The 27,753-nt window shown below is 40.5% G+C and overlaps 1 protein-coding gene across 5 annotated transcripts in view; it reads left to right on the plus strand.

Moving 5' to 3' along the window:
• DPP6 (dipeptidyl peptidase like 6) overlaps nt 1–27,753 on the plus strand; it is a 574,879-nt gene that overhangs the window by 434,874 nt on the left and 112,252 nt on the right. For all 5 annotated transcript variants that reach the window (XM_063181571.1, XM_063181626.1, XM_063181427.1 and 2 more), the window contains exon 6: nt 14,485–14,537. In XM_063181571.1, the coding sequence (XP_063037641.1) occupies nt 14,485–14,537 (53 nt within the window). The remainder of the gene's footprint in view (nt 1–14,484; nt 14,538–27,753) is intronic.

The following is a 27,753-nucleotide window of genomic DNA, read 5'->3' on the forward strand; positions in this document are numbered from 1 at the left end:
AAAGCTTATGTTTATGGTTTTTCATATCCTCTTTTTAATGTGAATACAGTTTTGAATCGTTATTCATAAACCAGGACTCCTCTATTGGAAACTGTACAATATAAGGGCATCATTTACTTACATCACAGGCTGCTGGCTAAAATTATTTTTTTTCAACATTTTCAAGCCTAAAGCACTGTAATTTCATATACTTGTGAGAAATAATTACTGTTATTAGGATAAATAATGGATTAGGATAAAGCACATACTAAACAAAAAGAAGAAAAAGACTCAATACAAATGCTGCTTATATTAGTTAAAATATTTTTGTTATTACATTTGTTCATGTGTGTATCTTCAGGCAGAATATCTTCTCTTTTCTCAGTTCATCAGCTGTATGAATGTGGTTGTGAATGAAGGATGAGCTGTATCACTGTAGACATCCAGTGCTTTTTTAAAGAGCAGAAATAAAGTTATTAATGAATTAATGGAAACACATAGGCCAGCCACTCAACAAATCTGAAAATTTCCTAAATTTTCAGGAAAGCAACAACTTCAGTTACTTGCCATAGAACAAATTTTATTAATACCATTCAGCTAATCTTTAATATTTCAATGAAATGCTCACAGCTTCTGAAAAGGGCAGCATTTTTATGTGTGTGCCCGTGTGGGCTGTCAGTGAGGCTGTTCTGGGGTGTCAGGGCTGAAGGTGTGGACCACCTTTCTTTTTCCTTCTTCTTACAAATCCTCTTTTGAGTGATATTATTTTAAAGGCCAAGATTAGCAGTGTGATTATCTTGTTTGCTAATTTCTGTTTAACCTCTTTGTGGTAGAACAGCATGCTCCAGCTGCATTTACATAACTAAAGCTAAGGCCTGTGTGTCCAGAAGTGTTGCACAAGAATGTGCTAGCCATATAACCATATAAGAGGTTAATTTTGTGGGTTATAGTTTACTTTGGATTTGAAACTGAAGCAGCAGCTATTGTTTGAAAACACCTAAAGGCAATATTTTACTTTAAAGGAGCTTGTTGTGGAAATTTTTAATTACTAATCTGGTCTCTGTGAAAGCCTGTATTTTCCAATCTCAAACCCACCATGAGCAAATTCCCTCATCTGCTGTTTTCAACAAGACAGACAAAACAGAACTTTCAAAGGCATCAGACAAGGTTGATTCAGAAACATTTCCACACTCCCATTTGCTTTTCTGTCCAATCCAGAAAAGTCTGTCTAAGGCAGGAGATGAGCTCTTAACTTTCATTGAATAAACTAAAGCTGCTCACCCTCAGCAGCTGGGAGGTTTTTCCTACCAGTGGATCTCAGCACAGGCACAAGCAGCAATATCTCTGTCAGAGGTACCAACGTGTGTCATGTGCAGGTATCAGTAATTGTTTCAGGCTAATTAATATTTGATATCTGCAGTGGCACAGAGAGAGAGGGAAGTTTGCCACACAGCTCTCAGGGGATCCCTGGGTTTTCAAAACTCGATTACAGAGCTGTGCAAACATTGCCTTCTCAGGTGTCCTCAGTGTGCCTTCAGCAGCAGGGCCCTTTGGATGCCAAACCTTCTCTGCTGCCTGTGCTTACAGAATTAAAACTTCTTACTCAAGGAGGGTGAACACCCACTCTAATTGAGCAAACATGTCATCAAATGGGGAGAATATTTGTTCTTCCACCAATTTCTGTCCCATTGTTTAGAACTGAAATTTTTGGACACAGTTACAGGCCAGTGGAGCAATAATTAGTGATAAGTTGAATCCTAGAGTTTTCTTTTGAGGGAGAAACTAAATAAATTAATTTAATGTTGCTAAATTTCAGGGCAAATTTTAGACTAACACAGGGGAAGAAAATGGGTCGAACTTATTCTTTATTTTGGTTTGGGGGGACCCACATGGTTCATTTGAAATCCTGACAAAGTTCCAGCAGAAACTGTACTCCTTTATGTAGCCTGAATGGTTCTTTTCCTTTTGACAGCAATTCTTCTGCTTTGGAACAGCTTGATTTAATGAGGAAAAAAAAATAGTTTAAACAAAAAGTTAGAGGCGGTTAGGAACTCAAATATATTGTAGGGACATTTTGGCACTTAGGATCCTTGAGCAATGGGTTCTTATTTAAAATTAAGGGTGTGGCATTGTAACTGAGCAGAAACTGGGGGAAAAAAATGGAATGTAAAGACACATCCCAAGTCTGCATACTTTGTTTTCCACTCTTAATAAAAGGGAAAGGACGGGCACTGAGTGTCAGCAAGGAGGAACAGCTGATTGCATTTATTATCCATGGAAAATTTGTTTGCACCTATAAAATACAAAGAGTGGGTACTCTCCTCATTTTCAGCAGCTATTCTTGGAGTGGGATCATCTCCACATTGAAGGAACCTGGTCTATAGAAGGTGTTCCTGCCCACAGCAGAGAGGTTGGAACTGGGTGATCTTCCAAACCATTCCATGATTTATCACTGGCAGCCACTGTGGTGACTTAGGACCTGCAGCTCTTCCATGGCCAACAATGAAACCTCACTGGATACCAGATTTTTGGCTGTACTGCTCCCTGCTTTTGGGGATGTCTGTGCTACTGAAATGATGGTCTGGGAGCATTCATAAGGCACAACATGAGGTGTTTGCCTGAGCTGGGAAGCAAAACAGCACAACCTCCATCCCCACATTCCAGCTCTGCTGCTGCCTGCTCCCTACATAGCAGTGGTTTTGGGAAAACTGCACCAAACCCCAATTTCAGTCTCCATTCTCTCCACTCCAGGGACTGTTTAGTCTGATCACTGCAACAAAACTTGAAATGCAGAGCATTAAAAACAGAGTCTGCTGATTTCAGTTGCTGAGCTTTAACTGCTTTCCTATTAAAAACAATGGATTAAACCCTTGCTGTTCTCCTAATAATGCAGATAAATTGAATTAGAACTAAACCTGAAGCCTCCTGAATTGAGCTGGGAGACTTCAACAGAAATTGCACAAATATGACTGAGTGCAAAATTGTTTTTAAGACTAAGTTGGACAGCCTTGCTTATGTAGCAAAGGCCAATAAACTGTATCCTGCACTTATTTATAGGCACAGATAGACATCAGCAAACTGCAAAGGAAATCCACAGTTCCAGGGGAGACTAGAGGAGCATCCAAACTCAGAAATAATTAGCCTGTCATGCAAAAGTACATAGGTGCATTATGTATCAGCATCAGCTATCAGCAGTCTTCCTCTGTAAATATTTTCTTTAGTAAATGAGATTTTCATCAAGCAGGGAAGGAAAAAAAAAGCCTCAAGGCAAAACACTGTGATACAAAAATAAACAACTTTTCTTAGCTTGCATAAGGCTATATTTCTCATTCTGCTTCCTTTTCTGAGTGTATGGATGAGCTAACTTGAACAAATTGGTAGGGGTTAATGTCCTAATAAGATCCAAAAAAATGTCTTAAGAACAAATTGCAATTTGTTTTTGATTAAAGCCTTCATAACATAATGTACAAGGTCTCCTAGACAGTCAAAATCAGATGGACAGCATTAAAATAACCACAGTTTTATTTCTTTTCTTTCTTGTGTATGGGAATTTATCTTAATGAAATGTGGGGTAACTTTTTTTAAGAGGAATGAAATTAATATCAGTATTAAAATTATTGAAAAAAATTAAAATATGACAAATAATTAGATTCATTGCAACATAGAGAGGCTTCAGAATTACATTAGAGATGAGTTCCTGCTTTTTAGCATTAATTTTCTTCCTAAGTTTTTAGGGACAATGAACATCTGGTTTGTGCTGGATTGTAATAAGTACAGGTGGTTATTTTAAAATGTTAAGGAAAGAAATATATTAGGAGTAGCATCCAAAATGAGAAAACAACAGTGATTTTAAAAGCTTCAGAAGGAAAAACTAGAAAGAATTTAATTCTGGTGTCTCTGCAGAAACATATGAAGCAGTCTATAATCTAATTCTTCTGGTTTCTATTCCTTTTTGGTTTTTTTAATTTTTAATCACTGAAATAGTAAAAAATATATCTATTTAGTGCCCTCTTCTGGAAAAAACAGCTCTTGCTATTCAGGGCACCCCGATGAAGTTCCTGTACTCAGAAATGCAAATCTTCTGACGTCGATGTTCTCCTCTTTAGCTGAGTTACATCCCAAATCCAAGGAGTGAGTGGCTCTTTGTGTTTACCCTGAACAAGTGCCTTTTATCTCTTTAACTGCCTGCAGAACTCTGCTTTTACCAGCGTGATGTTAAAACCAATAATTAATGTTCCTCCTTGGGCAGCTAACGACCCAGATTTGAAAATGGAATCTTCTATTCTTTTTTCTTCTATTCTCTGCTCAAAAGAAGCTCATTCTTGAAAAGGGAAGAGGAATCACAGGGCTTTAGTCATGTCTTTAAATGCTTGAATCCTCATATTTCTGTGTGCAGGAGTGATGCTGCTGGTGGCAGAGCTATGGAGGGTTCTGCAGCAGGAAAGGAGCAGGGCAGGCTCTGTGCTCCTTCCTCTCCCCTTTGCTTTCCAAAGATGCTTTTCCTCACCACAGACCATTTACCCCATGGAAGTTACCCACAGCATCACAAAGATAACACAGAAAATGTCTTTCCTGCCTTCTGTGTGATTTCAGTTTGTTTTTTTCCTGTCAGAATATAGAATTGTCTCCTCCAGTGAATTAGATCTGTGTGTACACTGAGGTACAGCTCTGAGTCTTCTGATCTCATATGGAACTGGAAAATGAATCTCTCACTGAAGGGGGAGAGGATTTTTGACCAAGGTTCCTAGCATGCATCTCAATATTTTCATTTCTTTCACATCCACTTCACTGCTTTTAAACTGTTGCTCTCTAATGCTTTCTGACAGACTCATATTTCTGGTCTCAGATTCTTTTCTTTGAGCCTTCTAAAAGTGCCCTGGGCCTAGGACCAACTATAAAAATTTCAGTGTCAGTACTAACTTCTTTGTAGTATTCACATTCTCAGCTGCTACAGTAGAAAAAGCAATTTTTACATGTTAAGAGTAAATTTTAATAGAAAGAACATGTGCTGTGCTTCTGTAGTTGGTAATTTCTGCCTCTAAAGTGAATTATTTAAGAATGAATAAATTAATTAGATATACTAAGCATTCAGCACTTTTTCATGGTTTGGTTCTCACATAATTGCTATAAAGCTTTACCATTTGCATTGTAAACTTCACAAAAAAGAGGCTTTTAGAATATTTCCAGAGTCAGTGTCCACACAGCTCAAGAAATGTTTGTTTGAAAGAAGGCATTATGCAATGTTTCATTAAAAGCTGTATTAAGATTCATTTCTCATGCTGTCCTTCAGCCCTCAGACCTGCAGCTCCAAAGACAATGAAGGTGAGAGAGAATGTGGATGTGAACCCTGTAAAACCCCACCTGCACCAGCTAACCCAGGCTGCCTCTATAAAATGTATAATTCAGGGTGTAATTCTAAAGCTAAAATAAACATCAAAGGCTGCTGACAGGCATCCTAACCCACCCAAGCTTTTGGCACCATTGTCTGGGAAAAGGGAGCTGCTGCATGAGTTTGTGGGTGCAAAAAGGGGAAATGCTTGTAAAGAGTGACTGGAGGGGTCAGCAGCAGGGACATCCCTCAAGACATACAGCTGCAAAGGGAGGCACTCCAGGTTGCCGAGTGCAAGAGCCTGGGAAGGTATTTTGGGAAAGGAAGTCTGTAAATCAGATAACTCTTGTCTTGTCTGAATTGGCTTTGGGCCACTGAGCCAGGGAAGTGAGCTGGATGGACTTTGGGATTATTATGATCCCAAATGTTCCTAAGGAATCATAGCTGTGTGTTTCAGTGGGTGTATTTGGATGGATCTGAATTTATTCTATGTTTCCTTCATTTGGGGGAATTGCTATGTCCTTCTAAATATTTTATTTGGCCTCAGGCTACTTTTGTACTCATAATACATAATGATGTTACTTCATCTCTTATTTCTGTTCCTTAGACATATTGTTTGGTGTGTTAGAATCACAACTACGTACTAGATAATTTCATTCTCATTTCTGAGTTCTGAATAGACGGTGGGAGGGGAAACCTGGGAGTTCATATGATACGATTTGTTGTCGTTACATTGTAAGGGTTCCATATTACCAGAGTTTCACACCTCCTTGATGTTTCTTGTAGGCAGCTCCTCTAGGCACTGACTCTTCCTTATCCTCACAGCAGCCACCTGGCTCCAGTTCCCCTCAACCAACCAATCCACTCTTTTATAACACTCTTCTTACTGGCTACAGCTGTGGCCTGTTAACATCAGGCCTGCTGCTAATCTTTAAAAATTAACCCAGCTGCAACTCTTTAGGGGTAAGATTACTTTCTATACTACCTTTATTTACTTATATTCTATCCCCCTACAAAAGTTTAAAAAGATAACGAAAGAATGAGCTCATTATTGATAATGTTGATTCCTAATTCTTTGTAACTTCACTGCAGCTACCTCCCAATAACCTGAGCACCAACAAGTGCACAAAGGCTGGTGCAAAAATCCCACAGAGAGCTTTGCAGCCTCCATTTCATTTACCAGTTAAAAACATAGCTGTTGTCCTTTAATGCAGTGGCTGCAGGGCTTTGTGGTGCCAGGGCAGCGCTGTGAAGGACAGGTGGCTCTGGAGCAAAAGGAGCCTTTTGTAATTGCTTGGCAGGGCAGAGCTGCATCAGAGAGCAGCAGCAGTTGGCAGATTGGATTAACACTTTCTGAGGGGTGAGAGCTGGCACACGAGCTGCCTCTTAATACCTGTGGCCTAACTTGCTGCTGGAGCTGCATTTGCAACAAAAAGAGCATCCACTCCACCCCGCTGCTGTCACAAAGTCATAAATCCTCAAGCTGGCCTCAAAATTCCCTTCTGGCGCTGGCAGCAGAATAAGGCTCTCAAAAGTGTCATTTGAAAACTAATCTTTTAACCAAGAATTATTATCATGAAACAACTGAGATAGATAATCAGCCTGTGGGAGGTGAATTAGCAGCATGCTCTTACAGCATGGCAGTCCATCCATTGCTGTGGTGGATGTTGCTATCACACTTTATTTATGGTTGATTTGCAAACTTGAGACAATATTATTTGCCAAGGAATAATGCCTTGGCTTTGATGTTTAGAGACCTTTGGTTTGGTCCTTGGAAAATTAGTTTCTAATCCCAGCCCAGCCTCTGGATGTTTGTGGGAGAGATTTGCATATTAACCATGTGTGCTGCCTGTGGTGCATGACCCCGCCACAATCAGCTTCAGCTTGGTTAGAAATGCTTCCAAAATGCAAGTCCCCATGGCAGGAATGTGCTGTCCCTCCCTGATGTCACCTTGATGTGAGACTGTGCTCCAAGGAAGCCTCTCTGGTGTGGGTGGCTGGGCATTCACAGCTCTGCATGGCTGGAGAGATATCCTGGTTGTCCTTCAAATAACAAGGACAATGATTCAATTTTCAGTTTTAAGATATTAAATGATTAAAAGATTTTCAAAATAGAGACATGTCCTGGTGATCCACTGCCTCTTGTATTACTGCCTTCTTCCAAATCAAATGCTGAGGTTTCTTCCTGGCTCTGGAGACACCCAGTTGCTGATTTCCTTCATGGAAATGAGAGGAATGATGCTCACTGATGCTCAGTGGTGTGACTGAGGTGAGCACAGACCTGCTGGCTCTCTCTGAGGCACTGACATGTTACTGCTGGCTTTGTCACCCCACCCAGGCACAGCTTCACTGCTGGGTCAGGATCCTTCCCCCCTCTTTGCATGAAAAAGCTTTACTTCCCTTAACAACTCTAATATATTCATTCCCCACGTCTGTATCTTCCTGCTTTTGCAGAAATGTTAAATTAATTCCTCTGGAATACAGAGACTATTTTTATTTTTTTTTTTAATAGCACAGGCAACAAAATTCTCTGTATGTTGATTGATTCACACACCCCTTTCTCACCACCTTTCTTGCTCAAACCCATTTCCCCCCATCTCTGCCCTCTCCTGAGCTCCCCAGACTGTCCTGGAGTGTCCCAGCAGTGCCAGAGTGCCCTTTCTGTGGCTGTGAGCACATCCCACATGAGGCTGATCAGCTGGATGCAGCACAGCAGGCAAGGGCATCCCAAATCAGGTGTTTGATGGCAGCTGTGGGGTATTGGCTGCTCAGGAAATGCTCCTTGGTAGCATTTCATTATGGGGTTTCTAATTTATTGGAAGCACGAAGAGAAATGGGCAGAGTTCCTTAGAGGGCTGTGCAAGCAGGTTGACACACAGCATGAGACTCTACTGGAGGAGTGATAAAATGTAAAGGGAAAATTCAATGCAGGGACAAAAGAGAATATGCTGTCTCAGAAGAAAGCAAAATAGGTCAGTATCACAATGAATCTGAAAGGTGAGAATGTTGGAGACACCTCAAATTATACAGCTTTATTGATTTGTTTTGTTCTTGCAAGCAATCAAGATTCAGTGAGTGCAGGGTACAAAATACCAGTATGGATTTTGGTAGTGTTTCTTTTTTTTTTTTATTGCAGTGACACAAAAAGAAAAGATAGCATGATGTTTCTGAGAGAATCTAATTCCAAGCTGGTTACTATGGAGTGCCTATTAGCAATAAAATAAAATCCTTTGCAAAAATAGTTGGGGTGAGGAGAACACTGCTGACCATTCTGTCTGCACAGAGGGAAAAAATGAAAAGAGCATTTACCAACCATGCCTCAGACAGAGGTAACCCCTTGTGCTCTAAATCACAAACAGAGGGGAGAATAAAAGCACAAAAATTGAACAAAACATTATACAGAAGTTGGTGGTCAAGTGCAGGAATGGATTTTTCATCTTTTTGGAGGGCCAGTTCAACATGTCATGGTGAAACAAGGATTTCTTCTCAACAGAACAGAAGGGTTCAGTGAAACCAATGGTACCATAAAGAGTTTTGATCAAGGCAAATGATGTTGACACATTAAGTGAAAATTCAGTTTTTAATGTGGACTTTCATAAAAGATATAGAATATTCTGCAAACAGGTACAGTGCTTTAATCCTCCACACACTACCATAACGCATTATGTCAATGAGGTATTTTTAGTCAAAAAATTATCCTTTCCTCTCCTGGAAGATCTGATGAACAACACAGTTACCCTGTGAAGTGAACATCAGATTTGCTTATTGTGGCTGACAATAGAAGAATCCATATGACACTGTGGTATCCTTTACACACATGCTGTGTCCATGCAGGAGAAGGAAACTCAACCCCTGGCTAATGTTTCCTTGGTATTTTCCTCCTGAACTTGTTTTCCCCTCCCTTTCATGACACTGTGAGAAAACAAGGTACAGAATACATGAGCTGTTTGCCAATGCATAGCAGCAGCCTTCCTGCATTCTACTTTATTCCTTTTCCCTGTTAATCTGTCAGCTTCAGAGCCTGGTTAAATATCACAGACACTAAAGGCCAAATGGCAAATCATCCTTTACCTGCATATTTTGCATCGCAGTGTTAGTTACTGTTTAAGGGCGCCAGGACCATTTTGAAAGGTGGAATATGTAATTATGTCAAATGCTTGGGATTACTCAATTGGCTTGACATTCATGTGCACATTTGGGGATTTGTCTGCTCATATAAGTAGGAAAATGGGCTGTGTAATCTATTTCCAGCAAATGTCTTTTTAGAGACTCTTTGTGGGAAACCCTTTAAATGGATCTGGCAGTTCCTGTTTCACCAGCCACTTGTGATATATTTTTACTGTCTTACTGCACAGTGTAAAAGCAGAGAGATTCTTGAGACAACCAGGCTCTGTTAAGAATCCTGAGGGGATCTATTATTTGTTGATATACTTTATTGTTACAGAATAAAAAATGAGTCATTTTACCCAGATAAATCCTGGGTGCTTTATGATTAATCACATTAAAATATATTCTTGCTGTTTTCAGTCTTTAACAAACTGTTGTACATTTTTCTTTCTGATGACTATTTGGTATGTTCAGTTTTATTTGGAGGGCTGGGATGGATTTTTGGATAAAATGTGTGATTCCTGAAAAAGAAAGACACTAAACACTGAAAAATTTGTATTTAGCCTTGCAAGCTGCAAACAGCTGCACTTCTGCTCTGCCCTGTACTGGTCCCTTGTGAGCTCTAACTTTTATGGGATTTTTTTGTGAGTTTTCTGGGCAATTCTTTAATGTAAATAACACTACTGTACAAAGGGCCAGGGGCTCAATGGAGCCATTTAGAAAATGGATGCAAAGCATGTTTTATTCCTGTATTTATCAAGTGAGTAACAATAATGAGCTCATGGCAGCCAGTCCACCTGGGTTCAATCCCAGATCCATGAGCAGTTTTATACACTGGGTGGTAAGATCCTAAATCAGCTCTTTTGGTAGCAAAGCTTGCTGGAAGATGAGTGGATTGGACTGTTTTGGGGAGCCTTCTTCCAAGGGCTTTTCCCCCTTTCTTTGTTTGTAAACCTCCTCAAAATGAGGTGCCTCTTCTTTGTATTGATTCAGCACCTTGTCATGCAAATATTAAAGAAAGCCTTCCATAAATGCTGATTATTGCTGGTGCTGGCCTGGCATCAGCCCACAAAGTGAGATAGAAACCCACAGAGAAGAGGTGGAAGTGTAAACTAAACTCTTTATTTTTTTCTGATGCCTTGGATAAACCCTCAGCAGGTAGTGCAATCTTTCATACCAGCCATAAGGTGCTGAAAACCCATTTCACAAATTTCTTGGATGTATGTTACATATTTCTGCAGTTACTCTGGGGCAAATACAAGAGCTATGGATTCTAATTTAAAGTATATTAATAAATTAGTCCAAATTAACTCTATGCTTAAATAACATATAGTTTCTATTTCAGTAAGCCCTGCTGGACAAGGACCTGTGTCCTTATAGCTCTTAAACCAGTGTTTCCAAGGAGACATTACCATTCACACCACACTGCTCTGTAGTGACAGAGCACAGAAATTGCTTCTTCCATTTTGTTTCTGTACCTTGTTGGAACCCCAATTTCCCTGTTTCTTTGGAATTTGTTGGCCTGAGAGAGGCACATGTCCTTCTCTGCTGCTCCATGTGCTGCAGTGTTTCCATTTCTGCTCTCATCTGACCAGGTCCAGGTTCCTTCTGTTAGTTGCATAAAATGAGGTCAGTGGCTTCACAACAAGGTGTTGTCACATGTAATTAGCCCTACATTCTTCTGAATTTTAGAGAGATAATTGCCTTTCCAAGGCTTCAGTGGAACAGATAGATCTGTCTCTCAGTCCCTGTATGGTTTCAGTGTAAACATGCACATGTTGCAGAGCATAATTTAGATTGAAAGTAAACAAGATCTGTGCTGTGACCTGGGATGAGAAGCCCAGCAGGAGAGTGTTTCTGGCCCAATGGTTTTGTCATAATGACTTTCACAGCACTTGTTGGTGACAGCTGGCATGGGAGCTTCTGTGACCTGATTGTGGTGATACCCGGAGCCCTTCAGAGCACTCCCAAACCTGCTCTGACTCATGTGGGTGGCATGGTTTGACACACAGAGTCCACAGAGCACAGCAATTGCCAAAACCTCTGCTACCCCCAGATATGCCTCTCTGCTGAGAGGAGCTGTAAAGCTCCTGGAATCCAGCTAAAAATCAGGGCTGGGAGCATCAAATCAGTCAATGGCATCCCCTTTGATAAAAAAGGAGAACATGGAGTTTATACAGCTATTTTTGTTGGCCAAGCCTCAGCTGCAGACAGGATTAATGCAGTGAATACTGACTTTTAAGTACTCTCCATTCTCTGAGGCTTGGTTTGGATTTGGGAAGGATGCTCCTCTCTCCCCTACACTTTTCCCTGCTGTGGGATTTCCCTACTGCTAAGTGAACAGTCAAATTCATCTTGATCCCAGCAGAAATTTAGTAGAGATATTAAGTAAGCACAGTCATTCTCTCAAATAGTTCAGTTAACTTCATTTAGTTTGCGTGTCGAAGAGGAAAGCTGCCATTTAATTTCTCAGAAAGACATAAAGTGATTTTTCTCTTGGATTCTTCTCTGCTTAGTACCATTGCTGGCAGAGTATTTTCCAAATAGGTTTGAAATAGTTGGGCTGAGAGGGATTTTTGAACTGCCTGTGCTTCTGTCCTTAAGTGTAATGTTAATAATAAATATCTGATCCTGAAACCTTTGCACATACAAGCAGTTCTTTTTTACATAAGCAAACCTACACATTGTAAGGATTTATCTGAGAAATTTTTTTCTCCTGTGAGTGAAATCTGCCAGCTGCAAGCCTTTTAAGTCTGTATACTATAGCACAGCTGATGTGAGATATTTTAGAGTCTGGCCGAAGACCCAAGATGATGACAAATGACATTCAGAAAATGAAAGAGCTCTCTGAGTGTCCTGCAACTTTTGTTTTCCTCAGTCCTAAGCTCTCCCAGCAAAGAGAATGTTTTGCCTCAGTCTCCATTAAAACCTCTAAGACAGCTCTGAGCTTTCCAGCAGGGCTGTAGGACTCTGCACCACAAGCAAGGACATCACCAGGTGTCCTGCTCAAAACTCCCCTGGCTGCTTCTTTTCCCCCAGCCTGCCACATTTTATGATTTTCTTCTGAAGGCATCTGTTCATACTCATTTTGGGGGGCTTGTTTCTCTGTTATCTGACAACACAGCAGGGTTTATAACCATGAACAACCATCCCAGCCTCAGATCAGAATTTATATACCCACATCATTTTCTCCAACCTACTGCCAGGATATTGGAAGACAAAAATGTCTCAGTATTTAATGACAATGTATTACCAGGTTTTTCAGATCTTTAGGCAGATTCAGTCTTCCAGTGCTTTCTCTTTAAGGAATTGTATCAGTTTTAGGACTTCATCAAAGCTGGAATAAACTCTAAGGCTGCATGCATCAGGCAGGTCTCAGGTATCAACATCAGAAGATTCAAGAGCTCTTTGGTATGATTGGGTGAGGATGAGAAAATGGAAATTTATTTGACATAATCTGACACAGGATCTAAAAATGACACTTGTACTAAAATAAATGCTGGCTTGTGGGGAATTCACTTGAATTCCAAGACCTTCCCTGATACCAACACACCAGAGAATCACCTTGTGTGAAGAGTCCTTATGGATTTGAATGCCTGAAAGGAGATAGGATTTGGGGATGTGCCCTCATGATGTCCTTGTAATGCAGGGAGAAATTGCACAGGCAGGAAGGAAATCACTGATCACTGCTGATCAATCAGCATCAGTTTCTGCATTTCATGGGTAGAAATCCAGTGCTGTCACCTCTGTGCCTGTTTTTCAGGGAGCTCATGCAGTAGTGTGAGGATTCAGTGCTTGGTTTCAAAGAACGAAGTTTGATTTGATATTTGCACGGTGCTGTGCCTTGTGTTTATTGATGTGCCTCATGTTTATCTGCCTCTTCTGAGAGCCCAGAAGCTGCAGGGCTGTTGTGGACAAACCCTGCAGGTTTGCCCTCCAGAGGGGCAGGGAGTGAGCAATGTTTGCTTGTGATACTGATGATGTGCTTGGCATGGCCCCTGCTGGGGCTCCCTGCATAAGCATTAAATATATATATATATATATATATATATATATATATATATCCTTGTGCAAAACCAGAGTAGCCTAGGAAAAAATAACTTTCATCAAACTTGCTTGGAGAAGCAAGTATTGAAGAAAATTATTCTTTGTTTTCTGGGACAGGATGCTTTCTGAGAGCTGCTAGACAGCAAAAATGGTTAAAAGATTTCAGTAGAAGCCAAATGAAATAATTGCTAAGAGATTTATTTATTTAGTTGCATATAGTAACAGGACAGAATTTCAAAAAGTGACGCCCTGTATAAATTTGTATAAAATCATTCATATTTAAACCTTTCACACTGATGTTCTGACTCCTGATCACTGTAAAGGACTGCTGTCACCAGTGGAAAATCACCACCTCTTCAATCACTGGCATTGACTCTGCTGTTATTATTTACTATTTAGAAAACAAGTAATAAACTGTCCCCTGTGAGATGAGCTGCAGTGCCAGCTGCCCAGCTCCTCCCCAAGGTCCACAGAGCACAGACTGATATGAAGATGCAGCTTAGCAGGTCATACAAACATGAGGTCAACTCTATGCCTTGACTGAATAGAGTTTTATTTCCTGACTGACAGGGGCCTGACAACCCTCTCTGATATCACCAGCACCACTCCCTGCTTTATTTATGTGGAAAAAAGCAACAAAACCCCCATGCCTTGTGTCTGGTTATAATGATGGAGAATGTCTCCAGCTGACCAAGGTGTCCTCATTAATGGCTGTTCTAAATTTAGCCCTTGCAGATGCTGTGTGCCCCCAGTTTAATCAAAGACCTGGTGGCCATGACAATGAGCATCTGGGTGTGTGAGCTCTGCCAAACTCCATCACAAAGTGCAGGGTGGGAAACACAACAGCTCCAAGTGCATTCATGCATTGTTCTTTTCTACTACATATTTTGAAATGGTTAGGAGAGCTTCTCAGCCACAAATGTTAGACTGGTTTTGCAAAAAAAGAGCTCTGTTAACACAGGTGGCAGTTACTAATCTCTTTTTTGTTGTTGTTTTGTCTTTTTCTTAATTTTGTTTTGCAGGTGTATCAGCATTCATATACAGCATATTATGTCCTCAGCAAAATACCTCATGGGTAAGCAATTTTTCAATGTCTTCATTTAAAAACTCAGCCATTAAGAATCCTGCAAAACAATGTGCATGGTGACAAATGGCTGCCTGTGACAGCCCTCTGCAATGGCCTGGCTTTCAGCTGCAGCCTCCACTGAGCTGTGTGCTGCGTGTGCAAAAGATGAGGAGGTCTGGAAACAGAAGTACTCAGCTTCCCCAGAGAGTCAGACTACATGAATTTCATATTGCAGATTTCAGGGTTTTTGTCTGGAATATAGATGTGGTGGTGTCTGGCTGAGAGCCATGGTTGGCCATTTACCAGAGCACTGGAGAGGAGAAGGCTCTGGGGAGACCTCACTGCAGCCTCTCAGTGCCTGAAGGGGCCTGGAGTGGGCTGGAGGGGACTTAAAACAAGGGCATGGAGTGTTGGGACAAGGTTCACACTGAAAAAGGGCAGGTTTAGACTGAATATTGGGAATAATTTCCTTCCTCTGAATGTTGTGCAGCCTGGCCCCGAGGAGTGGTGGCTGCTCCATCCCTGGGAGTGTTCAAAGAAGGGTTGGGTAAAGCTTTGAGCCACCTGGTCTGATGGAAAGTGTCCATGCCCAGGACAGGGGGTTTGAAACTGAATGATTTAAAGGTCCCTTCCAACCCAAACCATTCAATCATTCTGTGATTCTTTAGCTTTGATTAATTACAGTTTGTTTCCATGTATGGCTGGAACATGAAAATTAGGAGATTTCTCACCATCAACCCTGTTAAAGCTGTAGTGTCCATGTGACACACTCCAGACTTCTTCAGCCTCTTCCCTTCACTTCCACAATCTGCTCTTTGTTTTTTGCTTTCTTTTTTTGGGGGGGAGGGGCTAGATTTGTGTGTGTGTGTGTGCGATTTTTTTGTTTGTTTTTGCTTTGGTTTGTTTCAGTTTGTTTTGCTTGGTTATATTGTGTTTTGTTTGGTTATGTTTTGTTTTGTATCGGTTGCTTGGTGGGTTGGTTGGTTGGTTGGTTGGTTGAGCTGGCTTTTTTCTGGGAATTTCCTCAATATGCTTAGTTTTTGAAAACTCCATCTCTCTGGCAATATATCTGAGCAGTAGCTTGTGGGCTGAAAGTGTTCAGCAACAGGATGAAGCCACAGCAGGAGCACATAAGCCTTGTGTCTGCAGCAAACCTGGCTAAGAGCAAGAAAGGCTTGACTGACAGCGCAGTTCTATTCCAGACAAAACAAAGGTGGAAAAAATAGAAGTATCATGCATAACATGTATTAGAGATGCTAAAAAATAGCAATACAGCTGTCCAAGAAGTTTTTTGCGGCTGCATGATCTTTCTTTGTCCTTGTTCCCCCCAGCTCCAACTCTGCTGTGCACCCACCTGGGGCTCCCCTTGTTCTCTGTGTTTGGATGGGCAGTAGTGCAGGGAACTGAAGGGTTGGATACGTCAGAGGAGAAGTTTCCAGCATAAAGGGCAAATCTGGAAAGTGAGAGCACACCAGAAAGCACACAGGTGTGTCAGGCATTGGTGTCCCCACAGCATGATGTGGTGGTGGTGGACCAGGAGGCCACGAGATGAAGAAGGGCTGGAAGGATCACTGAGTCTCCTGTTGGTAAAGGTGTGGTTTGCAGAGTTTGAGCTTTAGGCATTGCAAACTACATTGTGCAGTGGATGTTTCATTGACCTTCCAGGTGATGATGGTGCACGTGAGTGATGGACAGGGCAGCACACTGCCATTTCCATGGAACATGGGAATTTATCCTTACTGCGGAGCTCTCTGTATATTTTAGGGTGGTGCATGAACAAGGAGGGTCCAATATGAATTTTCTTAGTCATTCACATCCTTCACTGAAATAAGGGAAATAGAACTTAGTGACTTCAGATCTAGGAGGCGAACACTGAATGTGATGTAACAGGTGGTGAAATACATCAGCTGACAGTAGAGCCTCTGTTGGATGAAGGGATAAAAACCTCTTCATCGCCTAGTTAACATTTAACACAGGACTATTGCTCTGATGGATATCTGTGGATGAAGGTTGCTGAGGGCAGGGCACAGCACAAGGTTCAGTTCAGTCTGACATTCCAGCTTCTTTGGCGATGATGAATATGCCATCCACAAGCAGCAATCCTTGTCCTCCACCTGCCAATAGCAGGAATCACAAAATTCTGCACTGAGCAATGACCCCTTTGCCATTTTTAAAAAACTGTTTTCAGTTTTTCCTCCTCTGCAAGCAGGCACAGCTTTCCACCCTGTTGGTGTGTGCCCATGGCCCCTGCACAGTGTCCCTCCTGGAAACTGGCTGTGACAGTGTCCCTTTCCCTGTGCTGCCTCTCTCTGTCCTGTTCCCCATCCTCACCTATGATGTGGAAGGCCAGGCAATTTAGAATTTGCATCCACTCATGCCCTTGCTACTTCCCTGCTGAGGCTAACTAATAAGGAAGCCAATTAACCTAATCTCTGGCATCACTTTTTAAATAACATGCCATTAATCTGCCAGCATAAATTGGTTTTTAAAGGGAATTTTCTAATTATTTTTGCCACGTTCTGCATGCTCTCCAGATTCAGGCTGTGCCTGAAGTCAAAAGGAGCTCATACCAATGTTTTCCAGATTTCATTTTGAGCTCTCAATAAGTTTGACAAACCAATTTGGGAATGTCCTCAGTACCTATGTTCCCAAATGGTATTTTACACAGCACTGCAGCATTTTTCCACAAGTGCTGTTGCCAAAGTAAACTCCTCACTCTGGCTCTGTATAGGACAACTAACAGATGCCACTGACACAGACTCAAAGGATCTGATTTAAAAATTAAAACAAGCCCAAGGTAGCAGAAAGAGATCACACGGCTTTAGTATCTCCCTTCTGTTCTTTCAGCTTTCTCACAGCCTCTTGGTAAATTTGGGGTAAAACCCACCACTGCTTTTGATATAAAGTTTTCAATAGTCAATCTGAATTTTGTTTCTATATCTTTTATTGTAAAGAAAGCAAGCAGTGCTGGGTGGCCAGGGAGTCACCGCTCCACTTACGGCACAAACCATTTACAAGTTTGGCAAAGTATATATACTGTTTTAGAATTTTATTTCTATGTTTCTATTTTATTTCTTTATTTCTAACTTTGGAATTTTGTTACTATATCTTTTATTGTAAAGAAAGCAAACAAGCAGTGCTGGGTGGCCTGGGAGTCACCGCCTCACTCACGGCACACACAACTTACAAGTTGGGCAAAGTATATATACTGTTTATAGACTTACAAAGCATTTTCCAATGTGCTTGGTTAGTCCAAATCAGTAATTATCAATAAGCTGTGATCAGCAATTTAATGATCTTTCCAGATAGTCTTTGGCTTCCTGTCCTTGTGGTCATCTGGAGGGAGGCCTTACACTGGTGTCTGCTGCATGATTTTGTCAAGTGCATCAAGCTTTATATTATACAGAAGTATTTAGTTGTTTTGTTACAATATCTCTTAGCTTTACCACAGCTTCCTATATTTTGTTTTAAGCACCAGTCATCTTGCTACCTCATCTCTTTCACTTCTATATACTTCTTTTATTTCAATGCTTTATTTGGTGTGGTGGTGTTCACAGGATGAGGGAAGAGATGAGAATCTTGACTCCATGTTTCAGAAGGCTGATTTATTATTTTATGATATATATTATATTAAAAGACAATTATATATTAGAACTATATTAAAGAATAGAAGAAAGGATTTCATTAGAAGGAAAGGGAAAGGGAAAGGGAAAGGGAAAGGGAAAGGGAAAGGGAAAGGGAAAGGGAAAGGGAAAGGGAAAGGGAAAGGTAAAATCTTGTGGCTGCTCACAGCCTCGACACAGGTGGCTGTCATAGGTCACCAAGTACAAACAATTTCACATGCTGGGTAAACAATTCTCCAAATCATATTCCAAAGTAGCAAAACATGGGGAAGCTGAAGCTTCTCAGCTTCTCAGGAGAAAAGATCCTGGCAAAAGGATTTTTCATAAAGTATGTCTGTGGCAATTTGGCTATTTGGTCAGAAACTTTCAAAACCTTCCTTTGTGTCTATTTTCCACACAGCAGGTACAAACATTTGCTATTTCCGTTGCCAGTTGTCACAAACCACAAAAGCATTTTTTACTCTGGCTCATTTGCCTTCTGCTTTCAGTGGCTCGTGGTTTGCACGGGGGCCGAGAGCCGCGGTTCCCGTTCACCTGGGTGATGTGAGCAGGGTTTGTGCTCCATCCCTCTTTCCTCCTGTCCCCAGCTCTGCTCCTGCTGCTGTCCCAAAATCGCGCTGCTGGCTCCGGGTGCCACCTAGTGGAACCATCCCTGTGTTCCTGGGATGAGCATCTCCGTCCTGCCCCACCTGCTCCCCTCTGCTGCTTTTCGCATGCAGCTCCGGAGAGCTTCTTCCAGCTGCCTCCATTATAAATGTTTTCGCAAGGCTCTTCTCGTAGCCCCACAGCTGCACTCGCAGCACTGCAGTTGCCAACAACTTTGTAATTTATAGGTACTGAAATCCAGATGCAAGTCCAGATGTGGAACAGGGAGCTCTCCTGCAAGTAGCTGGGGAAATGTGGCACTCCAGCACCATATACAGTTATTTACTATTATTATTTTAATATTAGTTATTAGTATTAATGTCATGGATTAAAGTTATTTATATTTCATAAATTAAAGTTATTTATATTTCATTAATAAAAGTTATTTTATTGATTAAAGTTAATAATATTAATTTTTTCATATTAGTAATCTACTAATATTATTTTTTATTTAATTAATAATTTTTTTCCTAATTTTGGAAAATAAAAATATAGCCATACAGGCAACAACTTACTTAGGAAAGCTAGGCACTGAAAATTGTGCCTTGTGAAAATTTACTCCAATATGAATTATCTTAGTCATTCACATCCTTCCCTGAAATAAGAGGAAAAAAAACTTAGTTACTTCAGAGTTTTTATGGTCAGGCTGGGACTGAGCAGGGTGTTTCCCTAACCCAGCTGCAGGATTTCCCTCACCAGTGTTAAGGTGTTTTCCCACCAGTGCATGCTGCTGGACCACTGGTGTGATCTGGCTCTGCAGGTCCTAAGCAAGAGCTAATTTTGGATAGGATACCCAAGGGGTACTTCTGTATTTAATCTCTTGCTGTGGCCAGCAGAAATGTTACACATCTTTACAGTTGTTTTTGCATTCCTCCAAATAAAGCCCAGCATAAAACAGGTTTTTTTTCAGACCTGCCAGCACCCACCCAGATCTGCATGAACCATTTCCCTCTGCACACAGCCAAGAGTCAGGGATTGGTGCTGACCCCCTTGTAGGAGCTCTTAGCACATCCAGCTGGGACTTGTCAGTGGGAGCTTCCAAATGTTCTTACCAGGATCAGGGAGAAAATCAGCAGTTTTTAATACTCCTCACTGATTTTGCATTTGAGAAAGAGGGAATTGTGCACAGTTACTCCTAAGCAGAATCCAAATTTCTTACTGGATTTACGTGTTGGGCTCAGAGGAACGCGGCAAGCACAAACAGGAGCTGAGCTCAGCTCCTCCTGCCTGCACTGCCAGGAGTTTCACAGGTCTGGAAAATCCTGCACGAGTGCCCCATGCTGAGCCCCAGTAACTTCAAGAGAAGTCCCAGGAGTGGAGTGAGTGCACAAAACGTGCTGGAGATCCACAGAAGTGATAACAGGGAGAGGAACTGAGCCAGTGCTTCACTGTGAGTAAATTTTCAAAGTGCCGTCGATAGATCTCTGTGCAGAGCTCCCACTGTTCTTCCTACCTCCTTTTTTTTATAATTTTTTTTTCACAAGCCACTGGCAGGAAAGAAATGGACTTTAAATTTAATTAGAGGAAGCTTAATCAGTTTTTTACGTATCCTATTGTATATTTCAAAAGACAAGAAGTTTCCCCTTGCATGTGTTCCCATTTCCATGTTCACAGTAAAAAGAAATTGTGATTCATTATTTAAAAACATAGATAAAATAACTTCAGGGAACTGAATTTACTTCAGAAACCTGCCCATTTGATCAAGTCTGTTCTATTTTATTTCCATCTGGCCTGTTACACATCATCTCTGTAGCACTAAAATATCTTGTGCCTCAGTGTCCCCATCTGCAAAACAAAAAAAGAAATTGTACCTACCCAAAGGATGCAAAATGTGATAATTGTTGTACAGATTGCTGCACAATTTCACTCTAACATTTATAAACTTGTACTAGTTGCCCATATTTTATTTTAAGAGGAAAAAGTACAGTATTTAATAAAACCAGTTTTCAGCTAATTAAATTTTACTTAGAGCAGATGAATATTGTCCCCCAAGAACGATCTGTAGAGGTTGAAATGATCTTTATGAAAAGGTATGTAAAACCAAATGAAAATGTGAAATTTGTTAAATAAGTAAAAAATTATGTTCTGTAGTTCATGGAGAACCTGCTGTTTCTACTCCTCTCTCCTCCCTCTCTAGCAATTATCATTCTATAGATTTTATCACATTTTGAGATAATTTATGCAGTTAATTAGGGCACTTCTGCACAGTGTGGTGGCTTTTATGCCAGACTATAAATAAGAAGATCCTCATGATGTCAGATGCTTTTTCAGTTGCATTTTGACAACAGAAAACTTGGAATGGTTACATTTGGTAGCTTGATGGTGGAGCTTGACCTTACATCCTCTGATGTGGACAGGAATTTTTCATCTGAGTTTGCTGGCACTTGCCTCAAGCCCTGATGGAGCTGTTTGGCTTCTTGCTTTTTATAATCTCCTGAATTAAACACTCTGTAAATCACTGGAATAGTGGTTAAATCACACACCAGCTTTCTGCCTATGAGCACATTTTGGGCCTCTTTGGAAAGAAAGAGCCAGCATTTCATTAGGCAAAGCTGCTATTTGAGCATCACTCAGCTCCAAGCTGCGGCAGGTTGAAAGCAGCTCAGCCTGGGAGGCAGCTCAGGAAGGACTCTTGGCTGTGCTGGTGGGAGGAAATCCACTTCAGCAGCTCAACACCACATCACTCCCCCAGGGGATTTGCTGCTTGCTCACCCATGCAGGTCACTGCACAGCTTTATTTTATTTTCTTTTTTTTTTTATTAATGTGAAATGTTCCTTTCTTGTGCAGGCAAAGCAATTCCTACCACACGCTTCTTTCTTCCAGAATCAGTTGTGATGTGGGTGGACACCTTAGAAACCATGTATAGTGATAATAATAAGGAATGGTCCCCTGAGGGGAGGATTTGATATCAAGAATTAGAGTAATGACTAAAAAAAAAAAAAAACCCAAGAAACATGGGTAATTAATAGTTAGACACTTAGCACTTTAGCAGAGAAAAGCCCAGCAACCAACCTCCTTATGTTACAGAAAAGGTCAAGAGCTTATGGCGCATCAAAAAAGAAAAAAAAAAAAAAGGAAAAAAAGGTTTGAAGCAAACTCTCTCATTGTGATTTTCTGAGACAGCACCCTCTTAAATGGAGGCAGGGCTCCTATTAAAGTCTAAACAGTGAATAAAATGTTCTTTACTGGTGAGAAACGTGTCTGCAGATGGAAATGTTTTCATGCCTTGGGATGAATGAGCCCCCTCTGGACCCCAGGCTGTGGTCAGCCCAAAGCACAGCCACTGCTGGGGGGCTCCAGCACCAAAAATCAGCACCAAAAATCAGCTCCTTGCCATGGGTATTCCTCCTCTTTCATGCTCAGTAATGTTGAGTTAGTGCAGAATTTTGACAGGAAAAGGAAACAAAGGTGGATGAAAAGGAATTTATAAGATGATGTTGCACAGCACTGACTAACCACAGCCTGTACAGTTGCTGCTTCCATGAATCACCTTCCCAGGAATAAATTGTAGGTGGATTTTCACAGTGGGGGTCAGGAATTTTTGTGTGCATTTTTGCCCTGATGTTCTAGGTGCTGGATGGAGTTTCCATGAGGATACAAACAAGAAACACAGGTTTCCCCAGGGAGCTGGTTTTTGCTCCGCTGCTGTGGGATTGCAGAGCCACCCTGAAGAGTGAGCCTGGGTTATTCCTTGCTGTGGTTGGGTGATAAATTTTCAGCCCATTAAACACTGTGCTGTTTGATTACACAGGACGAATAATGTTATCTTACAAAAAATCAGACTTGATTTGTTTCGTGGCCATGTGAAAAAAGTCAGTTTTGAGGACCCAAACCTGCAAGATTATGGGAATTTTCTCACTGCTGTGGGGTTTAATGGGTCCTGAGCTCAGATCACATGGTGTGGGCTATACAGGGAGCTGTGCCAGCCACTGAGGACTGGACACTGCCCCACCTCTGGGAATTATGAGGCAATCCATGCCACAGCTGTTGTGCACCCACCACGTCCTGGGGCTCCCTGTTCTTTTTATTCGTGCTGTGACCCCTCCTCAGGTAATCACTAACCAAAAAATGCCCTGTTATCTCAAAATGGGCATCCTGAACCCCTGTGTAGCTCAAAACATATGGGGAACAAGGATATGGGGATATTTTGGAAAGCAAGAGAGGACCTCTGGGTGGGAAATGGATGCTACAGCCAGAATTTTCCTTGGCACAGTGACCACTGAGAAAATCTCTTTGTGGCAAAGGTGCAAAATACCTGGCTGATAGCCCAGACTGTGTCATTCCAGTCCTGATGCCTCTTCAGCCTTTACCCTGACATTTACTGCATGCTCCACTAGAAATCTGAGGAGATAAGACTGGAATAGGAAAAGTTGCTTTCCCGTGTCACACATGAGAAGGTGATAAGAGAAATGAAGGGACCTTCCATCTGCAGATCCCTGAGGGCAGATGTTATATGTAATATATGTAATATATGTAATATATATAATATATTACATATATGTTATATATGTTATATATGTTATATATGTTATATATGTTATATATGTTATATATGTTATATATGTTATATATGTTATATATGTTATATATGTTATATATGTTATATATGTTATATATGTTAAACTCCCTCTCAAATGCAAATATTCTCTCTTGTGTAGCTACTTCAAGTGTCTCCACTTTGGGGCAGAAGTGCAGAGTTAGAGTGGTGCTTTTGTCCTCTGAATAAGGAAAGTACTTTGCCACCCAAAAACCAGTCCAATTGTGGTGGGGTGGTGTGTAAAAGTGATCACATCACTGATGATAAAAAATTGAAATAATGGCACAAATAAATGTATGCCTCATTAATTTTAACTGATGATGACAGTCTGTGCGGGGAGAGGCTGTTTAGAAAGGTGTCTTGTCACTAGGACACAAAACAGAAAGACACGGACACTGGATTTTCTAAGACAAAAAAGAGAGCTTTTAGTTTCTGACTCTCACATTTATAGATTTCCAAAAGTGTCTGTAGATTGGAGGGTGACAGTGCCACCTCTCCAATGACACTGGACAAACCAACAGTCCATCAAATTTCTTGTCTTCCATAAAAGAATGCAGAACAATAAGTTATTTACATAAAGTGAGTGAGAAAGTACAAGAATGTAAACATCAGAAGTCTTAGAAAATCTTAAAAAAAACCAGGGTGACAGTGTCTCAATCTCCCTGAGAACCTACACACAAACCTCCAGGACCTCCTGACATGAGTAGAAATAAGATTTGCTCGAAGACTTAGTTTTCAAAAAGAAGACAGAGAATACTGAGTCATCTGGTTTGGTTTGAAACCAAGTAGCACAGGCTGTTGAATTTTAGAGCACAAACCCAAGAATCAATCTCTTGCCCAATTAGAAGTGTGACCCAGGGAAGTCTCCTGGTAACGAGGCCCTTCTGCTGTCTCTGGTGATAGGAGATCATTTCTGTGTCTCATTTTATGTACTAGTAATCCCAGATTGCTCTCTGCAGGCATCACATCACTGTGCCATATTTTTATTAGTGTTTGAAAGTCAGACAAGGTCAGCTGGATGGAAAATGCTCAGGTTTCATCACAAACATCCTTCCCTGTAGATTGGCAGAGATTCTCAGAAGAACCCCACTCAACCCAGGCTCATCCAAAAGATCTTCCCAGTTCATTCTTAAACATCTCAGTGCTTATCAAGCTGTTTCTCTTCAACCTGCATTTTCCCCCCCAAATTCTGAAGAGCTGATCTTTGGCTAGCTGCAATTCTGCCTAGCCTTCTTTACAGCTTTCAAATATTTAGATTTTATTTTTCATGTCTTTGCTGTGGACAAATACTAATGAAACCCTGGTAAATCCAGGGTTTGCCATATGCCTTGCACAGTGCTGAGGTCAGAGCTGACTGAGAAAGATCTACAGAGTAAAAGAAAATTACATGAGTAAGAGAAAATTGCTTTTAAGTGGTTGCATTTATCACCTGAGTGCTATCGCCTCTCATTGTCTCTTTAGGAGACAAAATATTACTCCAGTAACAAAAGTTCCATTTAAAAATACAGTAAAAATTCACTCTGTCTTCTGTGATTTAGAGGGGTCACATGAGAAGCATGATAATGTCATCATTTTAAAAGTAATGTTACCAGTGCCCAAGGTCCATTTCCACTGTTTGCTTACTCGGGGAAATGCAGAGTTTTTGATCAATGTTTTGCAGCCTCCATCACTCCAACTCAGGGCTCTGTACCAGTCTCTCTTTTAAATCTTTTTATTTATACACTTTTAAATCTTTTTTATTTTTAGGCTAGAAGGGCAGGTCCATGCCACCATTTTATACCATTACCAATGGAAGTTGGAGGCTCCTTTTCAGAAAAGTGATTGGTTTTTGTGTCATTGTCCATGGCAGGGGGGCTGGAAATAAATTATTTTTAAAGTCCCCCCAATCCAAACCATTCTATGATTCTATGATTTTAAGGTGGTATTAGCAAAGTTTAGGGTTTTGCAGGTTCAGTACCAAATATTACATTGATGGGGGGTTACAGACACAGGCAGACTATATTAAAAAAAGACCTCTGAGCTCATAATTGTTGGCCTGAATCCAAAATAATTGCCAAATTAGAGACAAATGCTTTAGATTACCTTCTTTTTAGATTTTATACACTAAATCCATGGAATTCGTTCATCCTGGAAAAAATGGTTGGTGAACACTGATGTTTCTAAGAGCAGATGAATGAATTGATATGAATCTGCAGTTTGAATTAATAAATTCAAATTACTTTCATCTCCTCCTTCTACTTTTGTTCATTGAAAAGATTTTTTTTACATTGCTGTAAAGAAAATGTTTGTGTGCGAGTGAGAATTAAATATTTAATAGTGGATGAGCCTAGATGAATGGAAGAGCCTTTGCCATCTAATTAAGCACTTTTATTAGAATTCCAGGAGGGTTCTTTTAGTTGCATCTTCTAACAGTATGATTTCTTGATTATCTGTTCTGGCAAGTCTTTATTCCCATTTGTATGATATTTTATTTTATCTCACTGTGAGTCTCAGCAGGGCTCTGTATCTCCTGGGGAGAAATTTTCTTAATGGCACCTGTCTTCTCTTCTCCTTGGTGAATTTTGAAGTAAACAAGTCATTTAATAGTGTCAAGTCATTAAAAACAACTCATTAAAATTGTGTGTGTGCTACTCATGGAATTGCATTCCTGCCTCTTAGAAATCTTCTTCTCTTCCTCCATATCCTTATCTATGGTTCTTTGTAGATTTATTAATTAACCTGTATGTTTTATATCCTTTTATTTGTTTTTGCAAAGTTCCTCAAGTTTGCTTTTGTTTCCTCATCATGCATCAAAAACTTTTAAATATTAAGAAGTTTCCAGTTTTTTATTGCCCTTCTGAATTTAATCTTTATTTTACTCTCTATTTTCTTTCCCTTTTTCTAAGGAAGAAGAAATCTGTCTTAGCTGCTGTCAGATTTTATGTTATTAGAGGTAGATGTGAAGACATTGAGTTCTGGTTCTGAAACAGATAGTTTAGGTAGATAGTTTTTTATACTTAACCATAAAAAATGCTTAAAGTACTGTGAGCTGATGTCCTTAGGACTGTTGTCTTCCAAAATATTCAGTCCTGGCTTGAGGCATATAACAAGAGGAGATATTTCTGCCGTCCCCACATGTTTTTGTAGCTGTCTTTATTTCTTCAACTTTTATAAACTAATTACATGTAACGTACTAATTACACAACTAATGTTTTCCAAAATTATGACATAGTGAAGTAAGAAGGTTTAAAATTTTTCCCCAGTAAAACATATATACATAGTTTATATAATTTCTTTAGAGGATGGACATATCAGAGCAGCCTGTGCTGAAAATTGTTGCATTTCTGTTCACAGTGACAGCATATTCAAAGAATTTCCATACCAATTCTGTTGTTCTGTATTTGAAATTAAAATGAAGTTATGAAAACAGACCTTGGAGCAGCAGGTTATACCATACCCCAGAATCTGACTGCTTTTATCAGGTTCAGACATTTTGAGTCTCACCTTGTAAAATATTCTTCTTGAAGTAAAGGGAGCCACTCCCTGAATTACAGTGGAAAATTTCTGGGTATTTTTAAGGTGCTTTTGAAGAATTTTATATAGAAGAGTTCATAAGGTTTGTGCTCAGAAAGAGAACCAGTGCCACAACGTCTCTGAGGGAAATTTGCCTTCTTTAGGAGAAAATGCCAGAAGAGGGAACACATAGGTATAAAAATTTCAGTGAAAACCAGGACAAAGTCTTTCAGACAAGTTCCTCATTAATCAAAGTAATTTTTAAAGTCAAATGCAGGTAACACATGATTGATCAGTTTGTTTTATTCTACATCTTGTTCTGAGCTCAATTGCAAGCAAAGATGACTTGGCAGTCGGCACTTTGCTTGCACTCAGGAACTTTCCTTGTCTGGAAATTTTGAGGGGAGACTTTTTGGCAAATAAACTTCACTTAAACGAGCAAATTTCTCAATTTATTGCTTCAGAAATGTTTTTTGAACATGGTGCTGAGGTCATGCTCGTGTCTGGAGCAATTTAACAGTCTCTGGTCCAGACAATGTCATTTTAATGTGGAAGAGTTTATGTAGCACCTGCTCCATCTTCTGTCTGGTCTGAAATGTACTATTCCCTTCTTTCTCAGCTATAAGATCAATCATTTTAAAAGTGGAAGGAATAATGGCAACAGTTTAATAAGGTCTTGCCTGTTCTTTGGCCGGAAATTAAGATTAAGGCTCTTTTTTGGGAGGAAATAGTGAAAATATTGTGAGGATGCAGTGAACCTATTTCTTCATCCAAACCAGGAGCCAGAGATGTACAGACTGCCTTCAGAATTGCCCATTTCCAAGCCAGCATCCTGCACAAATGAGCTCACAAGGGACAGGCTCAAATCCAAACAAGCCCTAATTATGAGGGTCTGTGAGGAGCACTGGCTCTTTGGAGAGGCTGAGA

Source organism: Melospiza melodia, chromosome 1 (assembly GCF_035770615.1).
Source record: "Melospiza melodia melodia isolate bMelMel2 chromosome 1, bMelMel2.pri, whole genome shotgun sequence".
Taxonomy (NCBI): domain Eukaryota; kingdom Metazoa; phylum Chordata; class Aves; order Passeriformes; family Passerellidae; genus Melospiza; species Melospiza melodia.